The following is a 19,267-nucleotide window of genomic DNA, read 5'->3' as shown; positions in this document are numbered from 1 at the left end:
TCATTTTTCTGCATGTCACTGTCCAGTTTTCCCAGCATCATTTGTTGAAGAGACTGTCTTTATTTCATTGGATATTCTTTTCTGCTTTGTCACAGATAAGTTGGCCATACATTTGTGGTTCCTTTCTGGGTTCTCTATTCTGTTCCTTTGATCTCTGTGTCTGTATTGTGCCAGTACCATACTGTCTTGATCATTATAATTTTGTAATATAGCTTGAAGTTCAGAATTGTGATGCTTCCCACTTTGCTTTTCTTTTTCAACATTACTTTGGCTATTCAGGGGCGCCTGGGTGGCTTAGTCGGTTGAGCGTCCGACTTTCGCTTAGGTCATGATCTCGCGGTTCGTGGGTTCGAGCCCCGCGTCGGGCTCTGTGCTGACTGCCAGCTCAGAGCCTGGAGCCTGTTTCAGTCTGTGACTTCCTCTCTCTCTGACCCTCTCCTGCTCACGCTGTCTCTCTCTCTCTCTCCTAGAAATAAATAAAACATTTAAAAAAAAATTACTTTGGCTATTCAGAGTCTTCCAATATCTTAAAATTTTAGAATTGTTCTAGCTCTGTGAAAAATGGTAGTGTTATTTTGATAGAGATTTCAAAAATAGCTTTTTTTAAAGTTTGCAGAGGGAGGGAGGGGGGGAAAGAGAGAGAGAGAGAGAGAGAGAGAGAGAGAACATGTGCACACAAGCAGGGGAGGGCCAGAGAGGGAGGGAGAGAGAATCCCAAGCAGGCTCCATGCTGTCCGTGCAGAGCTTCTGACAGGGGGCTTATTCTCACAAACTGTGAGATACCAAGAGTCAGATGCCTAACTGACTGAGCCACCCAGATGCCCCCAAAATAGCATTTTTATGTTGTGAACTTGTCGGTTGTGAGGCTTATTTGTTTTTTGTTGGCTAAGTTTTCTAAGTTTTATAGTTATGAAGTAATACCAACCTTGGTAATATATTACTGATAGAATTACTGTGAAAGGTGGAACCATTTGATTTAGATCATTGTTGATAAACTTCTAAAATCTGCTTTTTTTGTGCTTTGGAGAAATGATTGATTCTAGAACAGGGAAAATACAACATGAGCAGACAAAAGTGTTTAAGCAAACAGATTCTGAAAGGCTAAAGCTGGAACAATTTTAGCAACAAAATGATAGTGTTTAATTTTAACCTAAAGAATAAAATAATATCCATGAGTCCATACTGATATAAACAAATAGAGCTGAAAGGACGGATATTTCTTAACAGAATTTGTAATATGGATTAATATGGATTCTACTCTACTCTCTCTAAGGGGTAGAGCTTAATTGTCCTCTATTTGAATGGGGAGTTGACTTAGTGACTCATCTTAAAAGCTGAGTACCTATTTGCCAGACAGAAAAGAGGACTGTATTGGGCTTTTTAGACACAATATAAATAAAAGCATTGAGATAGCAAGCTATGTTTCTCCACTTTATTTTATGAAGAGATAGATATGCCGGGTTACATTATTTGGACTTCATCCTATAGTCGGTGGTTCAAACATTGGAAGATATAAGCATCACCTAGGATGCTTTCCTATAAAGACAGTTTTACAATATGACATGGAGGTGGATCTTGAAATAAGATACTGAGAAACAATCTAGGTTAAAGAAGAGACAGAAGTAGAAGTGCGTAATATTATAGAAACCAAGGGCAAAGTGTTTAAGAAAGATCTTTAGGTCAGATGCCATTAAAAAAACAGAGGCTTGAGAAAGTTGGTCGGAAATTCATAGGTTGGTCATGACCTTGAAGTACCTCTGGAGGAATACGTGAGGAGAGGCCATGTTTCAGTGGATTCAGAAGGGAATTTGGTAAGGGGGTCTGTAGAGAAAATCAAGACTTATTATTGGTGAGAATTAGGGAGGTCAAGGAGGTGGAAGTTTAGCAGGGAAGACCAGGCTAAAGGAGGGCTATTTGAAGATGAAAACTGTGTGTTTATATACTGTAAAGATCCTGGATGAAAAAGTGAGGACAAGTTAGGGAAGAAGATAAGTATCTACTGACATAGAGTGATCCAGAAGAAGTAGAATGATGGACTAAATATTTTTATGGAAGTGTTAATTTCAAAATGAGTGATCCTGCCTCCTCACAGATAAGCAATAAGGGCGGTTGGTGGCATATATAAACTTGGAAAGTCATTGTATGGAGCAGGAAGTTGAGGCTTATTTCTGTGCTTCTGGTTTTGTCTCTGATGAAACAAAATTTTATGCTGGTACTGAGTAAGTTGAAATGTTAAGGTCCTTGAAATAATGTGTTTAGGGATTGGAATGGTCACTGTGATAAAAAGAAAATGGAGTAAATTTGCAACAGTTGAGAATCTTACCCAACAAATCAAATACAATAATACTTTAAAAGGATAGCATATCATGATCAAGTGGGTGGAGGGTTTCCAGGTATTCATGTTTCGTTAATGTTACAAAATTAATTAGCATAATTTACCATATTATGAATTAAAATAGAAATCATAAGCTTATCTTAATTGATGTAGAAGAAGCATGTGACAAAATTCAATACTCAGTTACTCATGATAAAAACATTCAATAAACTTAGATTAAAAGAGAACTTTCTCAACCTGATAAAGGGCATCTATGAAAAATTGTTAACAGATAACACCGTCTTTAGTATCTTTCTACCTAAGGTCAAGAACAGGATAAAGATGTTCATTCTCAACACTTCCATAAAGCATTGCGGTGGAAATTCTGGCCAGTATAAACAGGCAAGAAAAAGAAAGAAAGGGCATCTAGATTAGGAAGGAAGAAGTAAAACAATCAATGTGCAGATTACCTGTTCATCTCTATAGAAAATCTAAGAGGAAAAGTATACCTTGTTAATAGTTTGGAAGGTTTGATGTTACTGTGATATGGATCTGTAGATGCCATGCAGTTCTGATAAAAATCCCAGCAAGTTGTCTTTATGGAATTGAACAAGGTGATTCTGAAAGGTATATAGAAATGTAAAAGCCTAGACTGACCAAAACAAGTTGGAAAAAGGGCAAGAAATTCAGAGAGCTAACATCATTTAATTTGAAGAGTTAATGGAAAACTGCCATAATCATAATACTGTGATACCAACCTAAAGGAAGGCAGGTAGGACAGTAGGACTGAAGTGTCCAGAAATAAACCCACCCATATATAGATTGCTGATTTTTTAAAAAAAGATACAATGATGATGTAGTGCTGAAATGATAGTCTTTTAAAGAAATGGTGTATAAATAAGAAAAACACTTTAATCCATACCTCATTCCATATTTTAAAAAATGAATTCAAAAGGGAACTTAGGCTTAAATGCAATACTGAAAGTATAAAACTTTCAGAGAAAAACAGGAAAAGAAAACCTTGTGTTCTTGGCTTTGTTAAAGATTTCTTAGATAAAACAATAAAAATCAAGATCCACAAATTCATAAATCAGAGTCCATAAAGAGACAAAACTTCTGCTCTTTAAAAACAACCTACAAAAAATAAAATGAAAACCACCTACAAAGAATTAAAAGACAAGGCAGAGAAGGAGAAAATCCTGCCAAACATTTATCTGATAAGTAAATGGTATATCCAAACTCATAAAACCCAACAGTAAGAGGAAAAAGCAATTAAAACCTTGGAAAAAGATTTGAACAGTTCACCACAGAAGATAAATGGATGGCAAAAAGCAGATAAAAAAAGTGCTCAACAACATTAGCTATTAGGAAAATGCAAATTAAAACTAAATGAGATAGCATCATATACTTACAAGAATGGCTAAAATTTAAACGATTGACCTTACCAAGTGTTGCTAAGATGTGGAAGAACTGGAATACTTCGAGAGTGCCACTGTGATTGTAAAATGGAATAACCCCTCTGGAAAACAGTTTGGCAGTTCCTTAAAAAGTAAAACATGTACTATTTAGGTGATCTACCCGTTCTACTTTTAGGTACTCATCCAGGAGAAAAGGAAATTTATGTTCATGTGAAGATTTATAATATTTATACATGAGTATTCATAGAAGCTTAATTTGTCATAGTAAAAAAACTAGAAATAACGTAAAAGTCAATCAGTAGATGAATGAATCAACAGACTGGTCTATCTGTACAGTGGACTACTACTCAGTGAAAAGGAATGAACTCGATACATGCAACAACACAAATGAATCTCAAAATAATTGAGCTAGGTAAAAGAAAGTAGACAAAAAAAGTATATACTGTATGATCCCATTTATATGAAATTCTAAAATATGAACTCTGTAGTGATAGTAGGCAGTGGGTGAAATGAAGACGAAGGGATTATCCAGGTGCACAAGGAGTCTTTTGGGAAATGCTCATTATTTTGTTGAAGTAGATTTGTGGGTATATACATATGTCAGACCTTATCAGAATGTTTATTTAAAATAGTTGCTGTTTATTGTATATTAATTATAACTGATTGAAACTAATAATTTTAAAGAAAACAGGGTTTTTTTTTTCCATGATGTTTGTGATACAGTTGAAAATTGAAAGGACAGAAAATGAGGATGCACTTCCCATGTCCTTGAGTATTGGAAGAAGGGTTCACATAGATAATTATGATAGCCTTAAGGGGTTGCCAGTGGTATTTTTAAAAATATTTTTATTAATGTTTATATATCTTTCTTCATGTGAATATAAAAGTACTAAGAAGAATGACATTTTCCTTTTCTTTCTCTTCCCCCCACTTTTTTTTTTCTTTCAAAGGAGTGACAGTTCATTCAGATTCTTTGTATTCTTCTTCGTCTATATTTGTCAGTTTGCTGTTCATGTACTCCAAGCTGCAGGATTTCATAATTGGGGTAACTGGTAAGTCATTTACTTTAATAACTCTAGTTTTAATCTGTTTAAGTAACCTTTACATAATTGGTGGTTTCCTAAAAATAGTTAACACAGAAAAGCCAGGTTGTCAAAAGTAAAAAATAGTAAAACAATGCAATTTAAAAAATGTCTAAGGCATAACCTTTGGACAGACCATTCTATTTGAAAATTAGGTTGCCATCTTTTTTTTCCTCCCAAGAAATAGACTTTTTTTAAAAAAAGTTTATTTATTTGGAGACTGAGCAGGGGAAGGGCAGTGAGAGAAGGAGGGAGAACTCCAAGTAGGCTCCACACTGTTAGTGCCGAGTCTGATGTGGGGCTCAAACCCGCAGACTGTTAGATCATGACCTGAGCTAAAACCAAGAGCTTGATGCTTAAGCTTATGAGCCACTCAGACACCCATACGTTGCCATTTTTAAAAACATATTGTATGTAGTTTAAAGGAAATGTTATATAACAGGCATTAAAAGGAAGAGTCAAAAAACTGAGGAGTGGTTAGAGCTGGGCCAAGGATTGTGGAAGGGAGAGGAAAGAACTTATAGGATTTAAAGGAAAAGATTAGCTATTATGTGTAAAGCACTATTTTAGGTATGCAAACACATGTTATCATACAAACACATGCCTGTGAACACTTGTCTTTGAAAAATGGTTTCACTGCAATGCTCACTCTGGGAGACCCTCAGAAACTAAAACTATTTGGACTCAAGCTAGGAGATAACATCAGATTTGTATCTCTGTTCATACACTTTGGAACAAATATTCCTTGAATGAAAAAGTGGGTGGAAGAGTACACATCTCTAAAATCATCCCTCCCTCTCTTCTATTATAATTGAGTTGCATACAGTTGAATTCTTATAAAGAACAGCATATACAAGGCAACTTTGCTGCACTGTACACATAACCTAACATCACCATGTAGCTAGAGTGTATTGAGGACTTAAATTCAGTGCGCTACTACTGAATTAGAATAGAGACTGACAATCAGACAAATAGCAGTAGCTTTGTGGGTCTTCTAATGGGCATGTATGCATGCAGAGAATTTATATAGATACCTTAAATCAGTTCTTAAAAAACATAGCATTCATTATCATTTCTAATAGTGTGTTTAGTCTTTGGCATATGAGGGAAAGAAAATGCTCTTAAATGTTTAAGAAATAAACTGTTTATGTTAACAGCACAAGTTTTTTTTATTATGAAATTGAAATAATTTCTTTTTTTCAGCACAAATTTAGAAGAAAGTGTTAAAATTGAGCATAACAGAATGTGTAGTGGCTAACTAGCACAGGAGACTGGTAGCAAGGGGACATACAGAGTGACCTGTTTTAAGATCAACCTCATGTGATTCAGCAGTTTTTTAAAAATTTTAACTGTTTATTTTGAGATAATTGCAGATTCACACAGGTATAGAAATAAAACTCTATACCCAGTTTTCCCCAAGGATAACATCTTGCAAAGCCATGGTATAATTTCAAAACCAGGATCTTGACAGTGATAAGTAGAGATAACATTTCCATCACCAGAGTATCCCTCATGTTACCCTTTTATACCACATTGATTTCCCTCTTGCCCTCATCCCCTTAGTAACCCTAGCAATCACGAATCTGTTGTTCATTTCTGTTATTTTTTCATTTTAGGAATGTTACATAAATGGGAGCACTTAGGTGGCTCAGTTAGTTTAGGTGCCTGACTCTTGATATCAGCTTACGTCTCGATCTCGAGTTTGTGAGTTCAAGCCCTGCATTGGGTTTCATGCTAGGCATGAAGCCTACTTAAACAAACAGACAAGCAAGCAAACAAACGTTATATAAATGCAATCATAGGATATGTAACTTCTGTCTTTTTGTACTCATCATTGTTCTCTGGAGATTCATCTTGGTCATTGTGTGTATCAATAGCAGTAGTTCATTCTTTTTCATTCCTCAGTAAAATGGTGGTTGTACCAGTTTGTTTATCCATTCACCAGTTGAAGGACTCAACTTTTCTCATTTAAGGCTATTATAAATAAAACCTCTATAAACATTTGTGAACAGGTTTTATGTGAACATGTTTTCATTTCTCTGGTAAATATCCAACAATATAATTGTTGGTTCATATGGAATTTCCATGTTTAGTGATTTTTTAAGAAAGTAACAAACTGTTTTTCAGGATGACTGTACCATTTTACATTGCCCCCAACAGTGTATGAGTTACTCACCTTCCATATTCTAGCCAGCATTTGGTGTTGTCATTTTTAAAAATTTTAGCTGTTAGGATAGATGGATAATGATATCTCACTGAGGTTTTAAGTTGTATTTCTCCAGTGACTTGGAGGTGTTGAACATCTTTTCCTGTGATTTTTTGCCTCTTTATATCCTCTTGGTGAAACATCTTTTCATGTCTTTTGCCCATTTTCTAACTGAATTTTTTTTTCTGTTGAGCTCTGAAAGTTCTTCATATATTCTGCATGCTAATCATTGGTTGGATATATGGTTTGCAAATATTTTCTTCCATAACAAAGGGGAACTTAAAATGACCTTCAAGTAACAATGAATGCCTGTACTTAAAAAGTCAAATCTGGTGGTACACACTGTGCTCTGGTGTTGCTATTAGATTTGAATTCATACTATGGTCTACAGCCATACCATCCTGAACGTGTCCGATCTCGTCTGAATTCATACATGCCATATATTAGCTATATGACTGAGAAATTTACTGAATATCTCTGACTCAGTTGTTTATGTGTATAATAGGGATTTAAAACAGAATCAGTCTTTGGGGTGCCTGGGTGGCTCAGTCAGTTAAGTATCTGACTTTAACTTAGGTCATGATATTATATTTCGTGAGTTCAAGCCCTGAGTTGGGCTCTGTTCTGACAGCTCAGAGCCTGGAGCCTGCTTTGGATTCTGTGTCTCCCTCTCTCTCTGCTTCTCCCACACTCATGCTCTGTCTCTCAAAAATAAATAAACGTTAAAAAAAATTTAATGCTTTTTTAATAAATAGCATCTAAGGGATTGTTGTGAGAATTAAATGAGTTAACATGAAGAATTTGAGTATTGTGTGGCTAATAAGTGCTGGATATGTGTTGGTCCTTATTTTTTAAAAAGCATGCATTATTTGTCTAATTACACTTTTTTTTTTTTTTAAATTACTTCTTAGTGGTTGGATTTCATCCCTTACTGGTCTCAACCAAAGTATTCCTGTTGGAATTATGATGATCATCATAGCAGCACTTTTCACAGCATCAGCGGTCATCTCGCTAGTTATGTTTAAAAAGGTAAGTGACATTTTACATCTGTAAATTTTTGTAGTTACTCTTGTGTGCCAGTTCTCATTTTACTATTTTGCTTTTTGTTTTTAATGTTTATTTGATTTTGAGAGAGAGAGAGAGAAAGAGAGAAAGACAGTGAGTAAGTGAACTGGGGAGGGGCAGAGAGGGAGACACGATCCGAAGCAGTGTCTCAGCTCTAGCTGTCAGCACAGAGCTCCACGCAGGACTTGAGTGCACAAACCGTGAGATCATGACCTAAGCTGAAGTTGGATGCTTAACGACTGAGCCACCAGGCACCTCTCCCATTTTGTTCTTATTAATTCAGTATAATGTCAAGCCATTTTATTGTTCTTCTTGTTACAAGTGTGCTCTCTGAGAACTACTTTTTACAATTAGAAATTATGCATAGTTAAATTTCCTCATAATTTTAACTTCCTGTAAAAAGGGGATAATATTTTAAAATCCTGTTAACTCAAGGCTTCTTTCATGAAAAGTCAGCCTCATTTAAAAAATTTGGAATTGGGGTACCTGGATGACTCAGTTGGTTACACATCTGACTTCAGTTCAGGTCATGATCTTGTGGGTTCAAATGTTGTGTCAGGCTCTATGCTGACAGCTAATTCAGAGCCTGGAGTCTGGTTGGGATTCTTTGTCTCCCTCTCTCTCTCACACCTGCTTGTGCTCTCTCTTCGTCTCTCAAAATTGAATAAACAGCAAAAAATCCTTTTTTAAAAAATTTTTTAATGTTTTATTTATTTCTGAGAGAGAGAGAGACAGACAGACAGACAGTGTGAGTAGGGGAGGGTCAGAGAGAGAGGAAGACACAGAATCTGAAACAGGCTCCAGGCTCTGAGCTAGCTGTCAGCACAGAGTCCGATGTGGGGCTCGAACCCACGAACCATGAGATCATGACCTGCCGAAGTCGGATGCTTAACCGACTGAGCCACCCAGGCGCCCCCAAAAAAAATCTTTTTAAATTTGAAATTAAATACATATTCTAATTCTGAAAAAAAAAATTATGTTTTATATATGTTTGAGAGAGAGACACAGAGTGTGAGTGCAGGAGAGACAGAGAGAGAGGGAGACACAGAATCCCAAGCAGGTTATAGGCTCTGAGATGTTAGCACAGAGCTGGAGGCAGGGCTCAAACTCAGGAACCATGAGATCGTGACCTGAGCCGAAGTCGGATGCATAACCGACTGAGCCACCCAATTGCCCCTCTAATTTCTTTTTTTGAATATAAAACATACTTGCCTAATTGATAAATAGAAATAAAAAGTGTGGAATGTGCATTTTGTTTGTATTTGAAATTCAAAGACATGAAATTAGGAATATAAAGTAAGCTGATGATGGGTTTGGGCTGGGTTATAGCATGAATTTTATTTTTAGTGACTGCCCAATTATCTGAGTTACACTTCTTTCTATAAAATTCCCATGACTGTTTTCATGGCCTTAAAAAAAATCATTACATAAAGAAATCAAAGTTTTTATATGCGTATATAAGGTTTTATTGTCTTATATATTTTTGATATTCTATGTGTGTCCAAACATGTAGATTGTACATGATATAGAGACCCTGGGAATAATACCTATGTTTTAATATGATAAAGAACTTTTTTTTGGGGGGGTCTCACTTTAAGATTATTCCTCAGAACAGATTTTTCCTAATTTTTTACTGTCTGGTATCTTGAGAATATGTACAAGGAAGACAGAAATAACTGTAACTTATATTTAAGAACACTTCACGCTCTCAGGGCACAATCTTGCATTCACGGTTTGGAGCCCTACGTTGGGCTCTGTGCTGACAGCTCAGAGCCAGGAGCCTGCTTTGGATTCTGTGTCTCCCTCTGTCCCTGCCTCTCCCCTACTCGTGCTCTGTCTCTCTCTGTTTCTCAAAAATAATAATAATAATAAGATAAAAAATGTTAAAAGAAACACTTTGCACTTTGTAAATTTGCCTTTTATCCTCCTCAAAACTCTGAAGACTAGGCTGTGTTCTTTCTGTCCATATTTGCTACTCATTTTCTCTATTAAAAGCTTTTACTTCTTTTCGGAATTATACATACATACTATCGAAACTCAGCTTTCCAAAGTTACTAAATTGTGTATCCTTTTGGCAGTTATCTTTTTCCTTGAACTCTGCAGCTCTCTATATTACAGGTGGCCCTTCTTCCTCAGCCTGTGTTTGTGTTCTGATTCTCCTGTCTTTGAGCTATTCTTTCTCCTTCATTCCTTTGTCCAGCTCCTAAGTACATGTCTTCTTAAATGCAATCAGCTCTCTGCTCTTTGTGCTATATAATCATTGTCCTTGTAAATTTCAGTCTCTCCCATTTTAGGGGTCCTTTCTCTTGTCTATTCTGGGTGACATAGAATCTTGGATTTAGAAGACACAATACTGTGCATAAAAATTTAGTTTCTTCCTCAGGTGACTCTTTAGATCTCCTATTGATTGGTATCATCATGTCATAGTCAATGCATTATAAACTCATCGGTTTCTTCTCAGAACTAGCTCTTCTTCCAGAAGCTCTGATTCATATTCAAGAAAAATTTAAGACCACATATTATATGATTTCATTTACATGAAGTGTCCAAAATAGACAAATCTATAATTTGGCAAATCTATAGAGATGGAAAGTAGGTTTGTGGTTGCCTGTGGCTAGGGGTAGGGTGGAGAAGGATTGCTGATAGTTATGAAAGTTCTTGTTAGCTTGATGAAAATTTCTAAAATTAGATTTATAGATGATTTATTCACAACACTATAAGTACTAAAAACCATTACTTTCTACCCTTTAAAAGGGTGAATTGTGTATTCAAATTTTATCTCAGTAAAGCTGTTTTTTAAAAAAGAACATTTATTAAGTACCTACTATAAATTGGGTGATGCTAAGTATTTTCTCCTATGATTCCATTTAAATTTATGTCAACACTTTGAGTGCTTTTGTCAATGCTTTCATTACTTTTATAGTCACAATCCTAGATACTTTCTTAGTATCTCTTTTATCTTTTTCTTCCTTTTCATTCTAAGCTTCAGCTAGCCCAGAAATGTTTTGCAGGTCGCCACACCCTCACTTCCCCCAACTTCCTTCAGTCCATTTTGTGTGTAGTTACTATGTTAATCTAAAAAACAAACAAACAAACAAACCCAGCACTCTGAAGAATTTTGAAGTGGACTTGGATTGGGGAATGGGATTTTGGTGGTTGTGGGAAGTACGGCTAGTAGTGACCTTTTACCACTCCTGGATCCACACTTTCTTCTCTAGTCGAGCTGTATTTCTGAGTTTCTTTATATATATGACATACGTTCCTTTGTCACCGTTTTTGTTCATTCTATGCTATTTAACCTCCTGGGTTTCTTACTCTTCTCTGCCAGTTGAAGACCTACTACTTTCCTTCAAGATCTAGCTCAAATATTCATGCCTTTTTCACAGAATCTTTCTCATTACTCATATTTTAAGGATTGTGTTGTTCTTAAGTTTCTTGGGAACTTACTGTAGGTGTTACTCACTATGGCATCTGGGTACAAGCCACTTTACATACCTTATAATGCTCATATTCTGGTACCCAGCTTTTTAAAATTCCCCCAGGGTGAATATGGCTTCTAGCCTTGGAATTAAATGAGAGGAGGAAGAGCTTTGGAACCATACAACTCGGTGAAATTCTGGTGCCTTGACTTAAAGCTATGTGAGCTGAGGCAGGCTTCTCTAACTGTTCCATTTCCGTGTCATCACCTGTACTCTAAGCTCCTCAGGAGCAGAGCCCTAGTCTCTGTGCTTTCAGGTTTTATTGATCACATCTGAAACAGTGACTGTCAGTGATTGATATGTGGTAGGCACTCAGAGTATTTGTTGAATGAAGGAAGGAATGGGAATAATAACTACTTCCATAAGGTTGGGGTGAGGATTAAGTGAAACAGTGAACATAAGCTGCCCAGCACAGGGATTCCTCAACTAAAATAACAACTTTTTCTGGTCTTCTTGACTCCTTTATCAGTTTATATGCAGGGTGGTGTGGTTTAGCGTCTACTTTTGTTTAGTAGGTGCCTGTATCAATCAGTGTTCTGTCAGAGAAGCAGAAAAGAATGAAGAGATTGATTGAAAGGAATTTGCTTATGTGGTTGTGGAAGCTGGCTGTGTTAGTCTGAAATCCATAGGGCAGGCAGACTGGAAGGGTTGGAAAGTCTCAAGCAGAACCTGAAGCTCCAGTCCCAGGTGGGATTTCTTCTTTCTCCGAGAAACCTCAGTTCTTTTCTTAAGGCCTTTCAACTGATTAGATCAGTCCTACCAGATAACTCAGAACATTCTCCTTCTGTTAAAGACCTCTGATTAATAATCACATGCCCAAAATGCCTTCACAGCAACATCTAGATGAGGGTTTTATTAATAACTGAAGACTAGCCTAGCCGGAAAACCTGACCGTCACAACAGGCCTTTGGACATTTCCTTGATTATTCCATATGTATCATTGCAGGTGCTTTATAAAACTAGAAATGTAGTAAGTTTAAAACACAGGAAATACTATAAAGGGCTTTGGGGTATGTTGCAGGTTCATTTCATTGATTAAACAACCATTCTTTGATCATGTGTTATGTGCCAAGTGCTGTACTTTGTATGAGCTCAAGGAGCTCACGTTTTGGTGTGGAGGATAAGCAAGTGAGTGGGTATCACAATCCAGTGATTTAGTGGCTATTTTGGGGGCAAGTCCAGGGATCACAGAGGAGAGATATCTAAGTTTTGGAGATCTTTTGAAGTAGTGGGGTCTTTTAAAGTATTTCCTTGGCTGAAATATGATGAGCAAGAGTTATCTAAGTAAAAGATTAGGGAGAAGGGAGAGCCTAAGTAGGTAGCAGGGATACCATTTTCATATATAGTTGCAAGAAATAGCATGGCATAGTCAGGGGACTAAAAGTAGCTCAGAATGGATGGGATATTAACTTGGTACATGAATTGGGCAGGAAGAAATGTGGGGTGTTGTTGTTGGAGGACAGGAAAAGATGAGACTACACACATTAAGTTTGTTATATTTTGCAGGGTCTTGTAAACTAGGAAAACTTGATAAGTTTGGATCTTTTCCACAGAGTGGTGGTGAGCCATAGAAGTGTTTTAAAGAGAAAAGTAACAGGATTGATGAAATTGAGCTTTAGAAAGACTATTCTCAAATAGACTTGACGTTTGTAGGGGTGGGGATATGGTACTTGGAGAAATGAAGATGGGGAGACAAGATAGGAAGCCAGATAGTAATGGTGGCAGAACTACGGAAGCAGCAGTGTGAAGTAATGGTACTCAAGGGAATATGAGCAGGTAGTGACTGATTGGACCTGGCCCCAGAAGTGGAGGATGAGTGAAGGCTCAAGAACGACACACAGGTTTTTAGATGGTGGGTCATTCAGGAAGAGTGTACGGGAAGAACAGATAGATGGGCATCGGGGTGCCTGGCTGGCTCAGTCTGTGGAACATGTCATTTTTAATCTCAATGTTGTGAGTTCAAACCCCACATTGGGTATGGCTCCCACTTAAAATAAATAAAAATACATTATACAAAAAGATATATGGGCATCAAGTGGTTTTCAGCTTTAAATCCAGAGAATTTTAAATGATGGGGCATCAAAGTATAAATACATGGTAGGCTTTTGAATGTATAAATTGGATGCAAAGGAAAGAGCTCTAGGCTGGGTTTCTAGACTTGGAAAGTATTGACTTCTTGATGCAAATGAATCCTAGAAAGTGGGTATGGAGTAGGACGAGAGAACACTACCAACACTTAGAAATCTGCCGAAGAAAGAATGTGGAGGGAATTTTAGCCATTGGTCATGGTGGGGTGTGTGGCGCAGATGATTAATATGGTCGGAGTGTGGAGGTAGTGTTTATTCTACAGCTGCTGTTTAACTGACTTGCTGTGTGTAGTTCTCTTAAGTCTTTGACCTGCAGCTTTTTCCCCAGGAACACTTAAAGTTCTTTAAGATGCAGTGCGTTAAAGGAAAAGTTGTAGAGTTGTGCTTATTGTATGTCAGGCGTTGAAAAGAAATATGACTGCTTCCCAAATAAATGTATTAATATGGGAAATGTGCAGGATACTCTTCTTTGGTTGACTTTTTTTTTTTTTTTAACCTCATGGTTAAAGAAGTTATGTTTACTCTTTTTATATGTGTCCACTGTCAGTCGATGCAATACAAGTTCCTAAACGTCTCTGAATCTCATAGTCTTGTGAAATAGGAATTTAGATGAGATGATTTTCTGAATCATTTTATGAGGTACAATAAATGGAGATAATAAAAGCTGAACTATAATTTGAACTCAGATATACTTAACAGTAGCAAGGGTCTCTCTTACTTTGGATAGAAGTTGAGATCCAATAAAAACACTTGATTTTGGGGGCACCTAGGTAGCTCAGGCAGTTAAACATCCAAATCATTAAGTTCTGGTCATGGTCTCATGGTTTGTAGGTTCAAGTCCCACATAGGGCTCTGTGCTTACGGTGCAGCGCCTGCTTGATATTCTCTCTCTTCTCTTTCTCTGCCTCTCACCCCCTTGTGCTTTCTCACTTTCTCTCTCAAAGTAAAAAACAAAACAAAACGCTTGATTTTTTAATTTTCTTTTTCACCCTTGCTCAAAACTGGCTGTTTCCTTTGTGTGTTTGTAACCATAGTTGCTAACCACTAGGGGTCAGGCTCTTCATAAACAGTTAATGCCCTCCAAAAGTTGTCGATGCCCACCATTTGACTCTAGAATCACTGCATTTTATTATGCTATTCCGTGTTTCCAGCCCCAGCTAAACATGCTCTGTGGTGTATTTTTATTTCAATTATAATGAATACAGTTTTGAGAATTTGGTTCGCATTCTGAAGTCTTATATAATTGGAGTAGGTAATCATTGCTGTATAAAGTGCCCACTGTGAGTGTCATGGTATCTGTGTTTCCTTGTAGTGTCATTTTATAATTGAAATTTGAAAAAAATGAAATGCAAGAATATCTGTCATTTCAAAGATAAGGGAATACTTCAGTTCTTAACTTGCAGAGATTTCTTTAATTTTCTCTTAGGTTGTTTCTTTTTAAAGGTCTTTTTTCTATAGTAAACAAATAGAATTGAGTAATTATTTTGGACTCAGGGAGAGGGATTTTCAGTGGGTCAAATAATGAATAAATGAGTCACAGGAGACTGCATATCAGGGGAATCCAAAATTTTCTACCTTTTAATTGATAAAAGAACTAGAATGGCTTAGTATGGAAGAGATAAATAGATGCTACATAATTTGTATCCCTTTTGGGACCTAGTTATGAATGACTATTTTTCCCATAAAATTTAAGAAACTGCTCATGGGTGTTTGTGTTCACATTAATAAACTAATTACTAACAGTGATGTTTTTAGCATTTCAAAAGAATTTTAGAGTAAATTTCACTTAAAAAAAACCAGATTTTCCTAAACGCTTGAATTTTTAAAAAACCTGCCACCATATCTATTCTGAAAATACTTCTCTGTGAGAGTATACAATTTGGGTATATAATCCAAAGTGGAGATGATGATATAATATAATAATAATAATAATAATAATTGGTGTTATCCAATTATATTTGAGTAATAATGATCTTAGGTTAAAGATGATGATTTCACTTTTTTTGAAAACATTATTGTTCACCCCTCCTTTTTTTCTTCTTTGTTTTTTCTGCTTTATTTGGATCTAGGACAGAACAGAATGCTGATAATTTAATGTACTTTTTTTTTTAATAGTCACATTTAGGTATACTTCTTTTGCCCATTTCTCTTTTTTTCTGAATCATCCAACACTAATTTTTCCTGATGAGAAATCCATTTCAGTTGGTTGACATGGCCTGTTTTCTTTCTTTCTTTCCTTTCTCTTTTCTTTTCTTTTCTTTCCTTTTTTCTCCTCTCCTCTCCTCCCCTCTCCTCCCCTCTCCCCTCTCCCCTCTCCCCTCTCCTCTCCTCCCCTCTCCCCTCTCCCCTCTCCCCTCTCCCCTCTCCCCTCTCCCCTTTCCTTTCCTCATCCTCTCTCTTTTTTTGAGAATGAGCATGTGCAAGTAGGGAGGGTTAGAGAGAGAATCTTAAGTAGACTCCACATTTAGCACCAAGCCAGAGGTGGGGCTCAATCTCATGACTGTGAGATTATGACACGAACTGAAATCAAGAGTCAGATGCTTAACCAACTAAGCCACCCAGTAATATTTGTTAAATAATATGTTGGGGACATTAAAATTTATTCTGCTCTCAGTAATTTTTATATTTTTGTTAACTGAATTAGAGTTGACAGATAGTACTATATTGGTTTTAGATGTACAACATAGTGATTTGACATTTATAAATTACATGAAATATTTTCCACATCTGTCACCATACAAGGCTACACAATATTATTGAATATATTCCATGTACTGTAATTTACATCTCTGTGACTTATTTATTTTGTACCTGGAACTTTGTACCTCTTAATCCCCTTCCCCTATTTTGCCCGTCTCTCCACTTCTGTATTCCCACCCCCAGCAGTTAGTTTTTTTTGATTGTTGTTTGCTCATTTGTTTTTTAGAGTTTGCAAAAACATGAAATCATACAGTATTTGTCTTCCTCTGACTTACTTCATTTAGCATAATACCTTGTAGGTCCATCTATTATATTATTGCAAATGGCAAGATGTTATTCCTTTTTTTTTTTTTGTTTTGTTTTTTGGCTGAGTAATACTGCATTGTGTGTGTGTGTGTGTGTGTGTGTGTGTGTGTGTGTGTGTATGTGTATGACATCTTTATCCCTTCGTGTTTCAGCAGATCCTCAAATTTGTTCTATATTTTGGCTAATGTAAATAATGCTGCAAGAAAAATAGGCATGTATATTCTTTTCAAATTAGTATTTTTTTCTCCTTGGTAAATACCCAGAGGTGGGATGACTCTATCCTATGGTACTTCTGTTTTTGCTTTTTTGAAAAACCTCCATACTGTTTTTGCATAGTTGCTACACCAATTTACATACCCACAAGCAGTGCAGGAAGGTTCCCCTTTCCTCACATTTTTTGCCAACGCTTGTTTTCTCTTGCCTTTTTGATGATAGATTTTGACTGGTGTGAGGTGATCTCTCATGGTGGTTTGGATTTCCATTTCTCTGATGATTAACTGATGTTGAGCATCTGTTCACGTGGCTTTTGGCCATCTTTATGCTGCCTTTGGGAAAAGGTCTTTTCAGGTTCTTCTGCCCATTTTTTAATGGGATTTTTTTTTTTTTTTTGGTGTTGAGTTGTATTGGTTCTTTATGTATTTTTGGATATTAATCCCTTATCTTATATATAATTTGCAGATTTGTTCTCCCATTCAGTAGGTTTCCTTCACTGGGAAAAAGCTTTTTAGTTGGATGTAGTCCTAATTGTTTGTTTTTGCATTTGTTGCACTTGCTTGAGGGGACATACCCAAAATATATTGCTAAGGCTAATGTCCAAGAGTTTACTTCCTGTGTTTTCTTTCAGAAGTTTATGCCTTCAGATTATGTGTTTAATCCATTTTGAATTTAGTTTTGTATATGGTATAAGAAAGTGGTCCAGTTTCATTTTTTTCCAGGTAGCTGTTCAGTCTTCCAACACCATCAAAGAGACTGTTTTTTCCCCAGCGTAAATTCTTGCCTCCTTTGTCACAGATTAATTAACCATGTAAACGTGCGATTATGTGGGGGCTTTGTATGGTGTTCCATTATTCTGTGTTTCTTTTTGTGCCAGTACCATACTGTTTTGATTACCAATAGTTTTGTAGCATAGTTTGAAATCTGGAGGTCTGATAGTTGTGATGGTTTTTTCTTTTTCAAGATTGCTTTGGTATTTGGGGTCTTTTGTAGTTTTGTATAAATTTTAGGATTATTTTAGTTCTGTGAAAAATACTATTGGTATTGAATCTATAGATTGCTTTGGATAGTTTGAACATTTTAATAATATTCTTTGAATCATGAACGTGGTATATCTTTCCATTTGTATCAGTTTACTTATCGTTGTCTTATAGTTTTCACTAGATGAGTCTTTCACCTCTTCGGTTAAATTTATTTGTAGGTATTTTTTTTTCTTTTTTGATATAACTATAATATTGTTTTCTTAATTTCTCTTCTAGTTTGTTATTAGTGTATAGAAGTGCAACAGATTTCTGTGTATTTATTTTCTATCTTGCAACTTTACTGAATTGATTTAATCTAACAGGTTTTTTTTGGTGGAATCTTTAGGGTTTTCTAAATATATTTTATTATGTTATCTACAAATAGTGATAGTTACTTCCTCCTTAATTATGTGGATGCCTTTTTTTTCCTTGCCTGATTTTTGTGGCTAAGACTTGGAGTACTGTGTTGGATAAAAAAGACAAGAGTGGACATCCTTGTCTCATACCTCATCTTAGAGGAAAAGCTTTCAGCTTTTCACCACTAAGTACGATGTTAGCTGTGTAAATGTCATATATGGCCTTTATTATGTTGACTGTATCTACTTTCTGCATATCCACTTTCTTGAGAGTTTTTGTCATGAATGGATGTTGAATTTTGTGAAGTGATTTCTCTGCATCTGTTGGTAATCGTGTGATTTTTATCTTCATTTTGCTAATCTGGTATATTGATTGATTTGCAGATCCTGAACAATCTCTCATCTCTAGAATAAATTTCACTTGATCATGGTGAATGATCTTTTTAATATATTATTCAATTTGGTTTGCTAATTTTGTTTTTAGGATTTTTGCATCTGTGTTCATCAGCATTATTGGCCTGTAATTTCCTTTTTTTTTGTAGTATCTTTGGTTCTGGTATCAGAGTAATGCTGGCCTCATAGAATGAATTTGAAAGCATTTTTTCTCTTCAAGTTTTGGATTAGTTTGAGAAGAATAGGCATTAGCTCTTCTTTAAGTGTTTGCTAGAATTCACTTATAAAGTCATCTGGTCCTCAACTTTTGTTTATTGGGAGTTGTTAAAAAAAAGAATCATTGATTCAGTTTCATTACTAGTAATCCATCTGATCAGATTTTCTGTTTCTTCCTGATTTAGTCTTGGATGATTGTCTGTTTTTAGGAATTTATCCATTTCATTTAGATTGTCCAGTTTGTTGGCATATAATTTTTCATAGTAGTCTCTTGTAATCCTTTGTATTTCTGTGGTATTGATTGTAATTTGTCCTCTTATTTCTGATTTTATTTATTTGAACCTCTTTTTTGTTTGATAGTTCTGGTAAAGGTTTATCATTTTTTTCTTTGCAAAGAACCAGTTCTTAGT

General features: G+C 35.9%; 1 protein-coding gene across 1 annotated transcript in view; it reads left to right on the top strand.

The window, feature by feature from the left end:
• SCAMP1 (secretory carrier membrane protein 1) overlaps positions 1–19,267 on the top strand; it is a 101,922-nt gene that overhangs the window by 74,104 nt on the left and 8,551 nt on the right. Inside the window, exons 7-8 of the mRNA XM_039247438.1 lie at positions 4,683–4,784; positions 7,932–8,049. Coding sequence (XP_039103369.1) covers positions 4,683–4,784; positions 7,932–8,049 — 220 coding nt within the window. The remainder of the gene's footprint in view (positions 1–4,682; positions 4,785–7,931; positions 8,050–19,267) is intronic.

The sequence above is a fragment of the Hyaena hyaena genome, unplaced genomic scaffold, assembly GCF_003009895.1.
Source record: "Hyaena hyaena isolate Hyena2069 unplaced genomic scaffold, ASM300989v1 scaffold_299, whole genome shotgun sequence".
NCBI lineage: Eukaryota > Metazoa > Chordata > Mammalia > Carnivora > Hyaenidae > Hyaena > Hyaena hyaena.
Note: the sequence above shows the minus strand (reverse complement) of the source record. Positions and strands in the feature narration are given on the sequence as shown.